We start from the raw sequence: 7795 nt of genomic DNA on the forward strand, positions 1-7795 counted from the left end.
AATTTTGAGAGACTTTGACATGATTTTTTTCAACTTTGACTCGAATTTTGACCGTTGACTGTCATATTAGACGGTTTTCTTCGAGATGGGACGGGCTAGTCACCTAACTGTCGCAACGGGCGTCGAGACGGCTCGAGACGGGGTGTTTTGCAACAGTGTGTGTATGTATATATAGTGAAATAAAGTAAATAAGTAATAAGGAAAAAAAAGCTGCATTCTAGCCGTTGGAAAAAAAAAACAAAAACTGCATTCTAGCTGTTGGGGAAAAAAAAGGGGCCCAACTGTCAGTCCGTTAGACCCGTTGCAGGCTTGACTAACGAGGCCTTTAACGATTTGTTGGTTTTGGTTGTTATCCACTAACGGCCGTTAACGGATGGGTTTAACGGACCGTTGCATCTGGCCTAACCAACACTATTTAAAATTTAATAGCTAAGTAAAGGAACAATTACATGTTTTTAGCAAGACAATAAATGTTACAAATCCAATCTAATTCAATTATATTTGTATATATTTTTAACACCACTACTGGATATCCACGTTTTAACACAAGAAGCAAACTTGGGTTACTTTAAGGGCCAACTCTCTTACCGGGTCATATGGATTGCGATCCAAGAAATCAAATATCGATGGGGCATCTTAATTTTTAATCTGATGTCTATAAGGTGATTCTTAAATGGTTTAACGATACCGAATTTTTTTATTATTTTGATAAGATAACCCAACAACAACAACAAAACTCAATATCACATGAGTGGTGTTGGGGAGGTGAGGTGTAGACAATCCTTTCTCTATCCAAGAATAAAAACAAGTCATTTCTCCACCCAGAATGAAAACACTTCTAAAAGTAGAGAAAATATCTCTCTCTCTTTTCGACGGATAAAGAGATTGCTTTCGAGTGGACCTCCGGCCTGAATTTTTTTTATAAAAAATGGTAAAATAAAATTAAAAATAAAATTAAGACGCCATGAAAATAGTAAAATTAAATTTTCATGGGTTTTAAATCCTAAATAATCTCTTGTTTGTGAAGACAAAAATATAAAAGCTTAATTTTGTTCTTTAATGGTGGAAATATATGCGTAATGTTCTATTGAGATGACACCCGGATCATGGCACGTCACATAAAACATGACCGGCCCTCATTACGTTTTTAGATTTTATTTTCAAAAACTAGTGGTTCAATTAAAATTACAATATAAAATTTAGATATTTATTTTTATTAATGAAATTATAACAAACTCGGTATTTTAGGTAAACTAAACAGGAAAAACCTTATTCATATTTATGGATAGTAAAAGGTATTATATGAGTCAATATGGCACAACAGTCACGAGTCCCGTGACACCACTAGTTATTCGAAATTTATCACAAAATTTTTATTTTTTATGTATAGGACACCACTAAATATAATAATGGGACTCCATAAATTTTTAGAGATTATAGTTTAATAGTTTGGACTACCAAAGTATTTGAAATTAACCCACTTATGATATGATTTTATAGTATGAGCCATTGAATATATTAGATATAAAAATAAACAAACTCTCGTCCAATTCCAAATCTAATTTTTTTTACTTCCTTATACATCACAATTTCTTACGGTTCTATCTTCAATCCTTCATCCTAGGGATGTCAATAGATCGGATATGGATCGGGTGAGAGCGTGAAGCCATATCCATACAATTTAGTTCTTGTTCATTCATATCCATATCCATTTAAATTTAGTTCATCAATCTATAGCCATATCGAGTGAGTTAAGCGGGTTAATGGATATCATTTGGATATTTAAGAAATTTTACAATATTTTCAAATATATAATGAAAATAAAAATATAATATAACATGATATAATTTAAAATTCTTTCACCAGAATGTGTAACATTTGTGATAAATATAATTTGTTGAATTTACTATCATATAATATGACAAATTAAATTATGTGTAATTTTTATTTTATATTGAGATATACATGTTTCATTGTGAATACTAGTGAATTCATTATATGGTTGCAAGTAAAATGTATGTGTAATGAATAGTAAATATATTTGTAATAGTTATTGTATATGCATCTCTAATCTCATTACTCATAACTACCTAATTTATTCCTTTTTAAAAGTCGAGGAAAACTGCAATTTTACAGCTAATGTTAATGTTATGCGATTCATGAACGACCTTATATTTTGCGAGTATTTTTCAATTTTATGTTTGTGTTTTGGGCGCGACCCGACCCGACCCGATTTGACCAGAGACATTTAATATTTTGTGCAATAAAGTTATCAAATAAATTTTTGGGACCCCATTGAGTTTTGATCCTAGAATCGCCATTTACTAATCAATTCAAGTATTATAGTGTTAGTTGTGTTTTCTGGCTTGTTTCTTAGTCAAAAAGCTTGTAATTACAACTGCTAAAAGTTTTGGTTCTGTTTACATGGTTATTCAAATCGTATCAATCAAAATATTCTTTTGCGGGATACATAGTTTCAAGTGTTTTATAGTAAATATAATTTATAAATCCTTAATTCAGTTAATGCAAGTAAACCTAATTAATTGCTCTAGTCGTTCAATGAGTCAAACAAAAAATATAATAGTGTTTGATACCTATAAGAAGTTACAGTATTTGCTTAAATTTTACATGCAACATATCTTAAAGTAGTTAGAGAAAAGGTCAAAAACAAACGTGATATTTTAGTTTAATCATGTGCATAAACATGTAAACCTTAGCCAAAAAAGTTATATAAACTCGACCCTAAGTATCATGTATCATGATATCACATATTCACATGCATTAAAATATCAAAACATAACATCCTAGACCATGGTTGATAGATCTAATCTATGCAAATATCTTACTAAATCATCTGGGAATTGGAATCAAATTAACTCTGAAAAGTTGCTTTTTATGAACATAGATTTGGTCGAAACTTCCTAAATTCAGTTAAGATCTATGAATAAAGACTCAATGTTGAAAGTCAAACTTAACATCCACCACCTTTGCATTTTGAACACTTTCCAACACCTATAAATTCCACATCAACATCAACATCAACTACAAAACAATCACATTCAAAACAAACAAATCTACTACATTTATAAACATTAATTAATATTTACACAACATGAATCAAGGTGGTGGTTCATCAAAGGGAAAAAACATGTATGACGACAGCCAAGAAACCAGATACCGCGGTGTTAGAAGGAGGCCATGGGGTAAATTTGCAGCTGAAATACGTGACCCAAATAAAAATGGGCAAAGGGCATGGCTTGGGACTTTTGACACGGCTGAAGAAGCGGCCCGTGCTTATGATCAAGCCGCGTTTAAACTACGAGGGCATCTTGCCACACTCAATTTTCCAAATGAGTACTACTCAAAACTACCCGAGCCTCCTTCATACAAACCATCATCAAAGTCATCGTATTCGTCGGGAGGTTCATCGGTTGTAAAGGAAAAAATCGTATTTGAGTATTTGGATGATCGTTTGTTAGAGGATCTTCTTTATGAAACGTCAAGGGAGAAGAATAACTAACTAATCATCAATTTTTCGGACTGGTTTTACGAGTTTTTACAACATCGTCGTTTAAGCTTCAAATGTGTGTGCGTGTGTGTGTTTTTTTTTTTTTTTTTTTTTTTTTGAAGAGTTAATTTCTATACATGTAAGATATCGGTCTTGTGGTTGATTAACTCAACTTTGTGAACTCTAATAAACAAACTTACTTATAAATTGTTTTTGTCACCTTTCTAGACCCATGCATGCATATCAGTGTTTTATGTTTCGAATTGGATCATTGTTTTTATCCTGTTTTATGGTAGAATTTTTAATTTCTACTATATATACACTATTTGTGAACACGATCTGAATAAGAAAAAGAAAAAAATCTCGAGGATTCTTAACGTACGAAGAAAAAGTAGTGATGTTATATATAATGTTACAAAGGGATTCAATTTCGTCATCCGGAATATATATCTGATGAAAAGGAGAAAATTGGAGGTACTAGTTAGTTAATATACATATAAATGTAATGAAAGGTATCAAATGATAAAGTCGGATAGAATGAATACCCTAGAGAAAAGCATCATAATCGGGAATAAATTTATAAAAATTAAAAATACATGGAGTGATGATAGAGGTCATCTATTAATTAGAGATAATGAACTTAAGCAAACAATGGAAAAAAAGAATTCTGAGATTCATCAAATATAAACTCAAGGTTTATGTAAAGTATTAAAATGTTTATCTCTAATTAAAGGATGAAATAATGAATTAAATCTGCAGACATGCTGTTGGCATAAATATACATTATCTTAATTAGTATACATTGTCAATCTAACACAAAGGTGTCATAGAACAAGTATAACTGTATCTCACGTGTATGTTAAAGGAAAGAGTGTGCAACTGAATAGGCCCCAAATTGTATAAGGGCCCAAAAATTTGAAAATAATAATGCATATTTTTATATCCCAATATTATTAAAATAAAAAGATTAAATTGTCAAACAAGCCCAACAAGTTAAAAGTCACCCATGATCTATTTCTTATTGCTATTTTATGTGAAACCAGTATGAAATATGTATCATCAATACCAATATTTCTAGATTACATAGGATAAGTACAATAAAAAACAAATCATAATCATCTTCTGATAACGTAAAGATAAATATCAAAGGGCTATTGGCCTGCGGTAGTGTATCGGTCTTGGTTGAGGGTTCGAGTCCTACAAAGGACATGTATATATTCGTGTGTGGTTTATTTGAAGATCTAGACTGTCACTGTAACAACACTTCTTGTATTCACAACTAGTGCACTAAGCATTTATATATAAAAAAAAAATTTTGGACGCGTAAGTATTTGTGGATCAACTTAACCTGGCACTACCAATTTTAACCCACCCGTTTTGACATGTTGCCCAACCATTCAATCTTGTCAATCTGTTTGCAATGAAATAATCTTTGATAGAAGATTATAACTACTTATGTTTATAATACATTCTAAAGATACCATATCAATCACCGATTTCGCCTTTGATTTCCGTCTATAGCTTCTCCTTGTACTGGTCGAAGCTACCAAAAGCAGCTCTTTCGTTTGTGTTCATGTTGGCGATTTCAGATGAACACTTCCATTATCCACAACCCATATTTCACTCTTCTCTTCATCATTACAAACACGCGAAATCAGCTCCGAGTCATGACTAACGAGAACAACACCACCAGTAAACTCATCAAGCGCATCAGAAAGTGCATCAATACTCTCCCTATCCAAATGATTTGTTGGTTCATCCAGTAATAAAATGTGTGGCCTAGACATCGAGATCCAAGTGAAAACAACACGGGCTTTTTGTCCTCCAGATAGTTTAGCAATCGGGGTCAAATGATTATGGCTCGGAAGCCCAAACTTACCAAGTTTAGCCCGAACCGTTTCTTGCTTACTACAACCCTCTTGTTCTGGATGAAGACGAACAAGATACTGAACTGGTGTTTCATCCATGGTCAGAAGGTCAACAAAGTGTTGGGAGTATCTTCCTATTCTTAACTTTTGGCTTCTTCTTACTTCACCCTCTGTTGGGTTCAAGTCTCCTGCAAGAAGGTTCAATAAGGTTGACTTTCCAGCACCATTAGGCCCCTTAATAGCGACACGCATACCCATATCGATCCTAATATCCACATCAGATAACCTAAAACCCTGTCTTTCTGGATAACTAAAGCTCGCCTTAATAAGTTGTAACAATGGTGATGTCAATTCTGTAGGCTCGGGAAAATGGAACTTCACTCTATAATCTTTCCATTTCCGTGGGACCTCGGGAACCACCTCGTCTTCATCAACTTTCATCTTTGACTTTTTCTTTATTTTTTCTTTGACTTTTTCTTGTTGTTTCTGGTTCCCGGCCCTCTTTGCAGCTTTCACCTGCTTATCGATTGTTTCAAACGTATTATTGTTTTCATTATAGCGCTTCTGGAATCCGCTCTCAAAAACATCATAATTTCCGCGATATAAATCAAGTTTTAAATCATGAAGATGAATTATTCGATTGCATACGGTATTCAAGAAGTCTCGATCATGTGAGACCACAACAAGAGTCTTCTTCCATTCGCGTAAATATTCTTTTAACCAGTCAATAGCTCCACTATCAAGATGATTGGTCGGTTCGTCAAGTAATAACAAACTAGGTTGGACAAAAAGGGCTCGAGCCAACGATATTCTCATCCTCCATTCACCACTAAATGATCGTGTCGCACGGTCTTGCATATCTTTTGAAAATCCCAAACCCGCAAGAATCTTCGAAGCTTGGGCATCAGCGACATTCGAACCCATTTCTTGCAACTTTTCATGTAGTTCATTAAGTTTAACAGTATCAACACCATCATCAACTTCTTTTTCCAAAGATGCAACCTTTTGTCGAAGCTTAACAAGTTCCTCGTTTGCTGAAACGACAGCTTCAAGGGCAGTCTGGTCATCACCAATTATTTCTTGCTCCACCAAAAGAACGTCGATGTTTTTAGGCACGGGAATCTTCCTCCAAGCAAGAAGCTTTAACAACGTTGACTTTCCCGTTCCGTTGGGCCCCACCAAACGGTACTTCTTTCCATGAGAGATCGTTACCGACGCATTCTTCAACAACTCTTTCCCACGTACAGAAACAGAGAACTTGTCTACTGTAATATCTTTCACATTCGCGTTAGCATCATCTTGACCCTCAAGCACTGAAGCCCGACCACCAATCACTACCGTAAACGCATCACGGTCATCTTTCACGGCCTCTTGTTTTGCGTTTTCCAACACTTGAGCCGCAATCATGTCCCTTTTTTCTCGTTTCTTTATATCCTTTTCGGTTATAACTATTTCAAGATTCTTATCACTAGCCCTCTCTTTCCTGCTTAGCTTTTTAACACCTTTTTGATTTTCATCATCTTCACACAAATACTCATCATCATCCTCATCCTCCGATGGAGGAAGATCAATATCCGCATAACAATGTAGTTTCCGAGCTGTTTTTGGATTAGGGTTACGCGCACTCGCGACCTTTTTTTCCTTGTCAGGTTTTTGATCCATGCTGGCTAGCATGGCTGAGACCGATACTCTCTTCGCCTTATCTGTTTTCATCATTCCCATTGGACTTAGTAACTGTTAGAATCCTGTAAACTGTCATAAATATTTTTAGTAAGAAACAGATCAAACCCATGAATAATAAACCAATTCCATTTTTGTTATTTGAATTCAATATCAAGGTGATACAAATTATTCAAACCATCTATTTCAAAGATAAATCTTGCATAACATCAACAACTTACTGAATAACTAACAGAGACATAAAAGATTACACAAATGCAGTGATATACTTTTAATTTTAATATACATTATGCAAACTACCATATATAGCAACTATAGTAGAAACTAAAGCAGTAGTAACAATTCAATTAAAATCAGTGGCGATTCCAGGATTATAACTCAATGGGGTCCCGAAATTTTTTCCAGTACTAATTATATTAGAATGCTTTTTAGTGATAGTTTACCTTCAATAAAATTATAAATTCGACAAATATATGGGGTCCGAGTAGCATAATTTAGTGGTGTAATTTATAATTTAAAAGAAATATTATTGATTTGAAAAATAAATGGGGTCATACATTTAAATTTAGTGGTGTCCTATAAGATTTACAGAGTATTTTCTACTAAAAATTTTCAAACTAGCGGTGTCCCGTGACCCACGGGTCTCTACGTAAATTCGCCACTGATTAAAATACATTATTACAGTTTAAAGTATAGTAACTACAGGTGCAATTTAAATTGTTCAATTTTTATAGATATG

The 7795-nt window shown here is 33.8% G+C and overlaps 2 protein-coding genes across 2 annotated transcripts; one reads left to right on the forward strand and one right to left on the reverse strand.

Annotated features, from left to right (window-relative positions):
- The first annotated feature begins 3112 nt into the window (after positions 1–3112).
- Positions 3113–3520, forward strand: LOC139867644 (ethylene-responsive transcription factor ERF098-like). Its single transcript, XM_071856043.1, has one exon. The coding sequence runs from the start codon at positions 3113–3115 to the stop codon at positions 3518–3520; it is 408 nt and encodes a 135-aa protein (XP_071712144.1).
- Positions 3521–5023: 1503 nt separating this feature from the next.
- On the reverse strand, positions 5024–7050 carry LOC139859806 (ABC transporter F family member 4-like). Its single transcript, XM_071848579.1, has 2 exons — positions 5106–7050; positions 5024–5064 (listed from the first exon to the last, which is right to left on the reverse strand). Exons 1-2 carry the CDS (start codon positions 7048–7050, stop codon positions 5024–5026), a joined length of 1986 nt encoding a protein of 661 aa, XP_071704680.1.
- Between the last annotated feature and the right edge of the window lie 745 nt (positions 7051–7795).

Source organism: Rutidosis leptorrhynchoides, chromosome 1 (assembly GCF_046630445.1).
Source record: "Rutidosis leptorrhynchoides isolate AG116_Rl617_1_P2 chromosome 1, CSIRO_AGI_Rlap_v1, whole genome shotgun sequence".
NCBI lineage: Eukaryota > Viridiplantae > Streptophyta > Magnoliopsida > Asterales > Asteraceae > Rutidosis > Rutidosis leptorrhynchoides.

What these genes read in the sequence shown, in the direction of transcription:
- LOC139867644 (XM_071856043.1), top strand. Translation starts at nt 3,113, where the DNA reads ATGAATCAAGGTGGTGGTTCATCAAAGGGAAAAAACATGTATGACGAC.
- LOC139859806 (XM_071848579.1), bottom strand. Translation starts at nt 7,050, where the DNA reads ATGCTAGCCAGCATGGATCAAAAACCTGACAAGGAAAAAAAGGTCGCG. An exon ending in ATGGGTTGTGGATAATGGAA is followed by an intron (nt 5,065 to 5,105) that starts GTGTTCATCTGA and finishes CAAACGAAAGAG; the next exon opens with CTGCTTTTGGTAGCTTCGAC.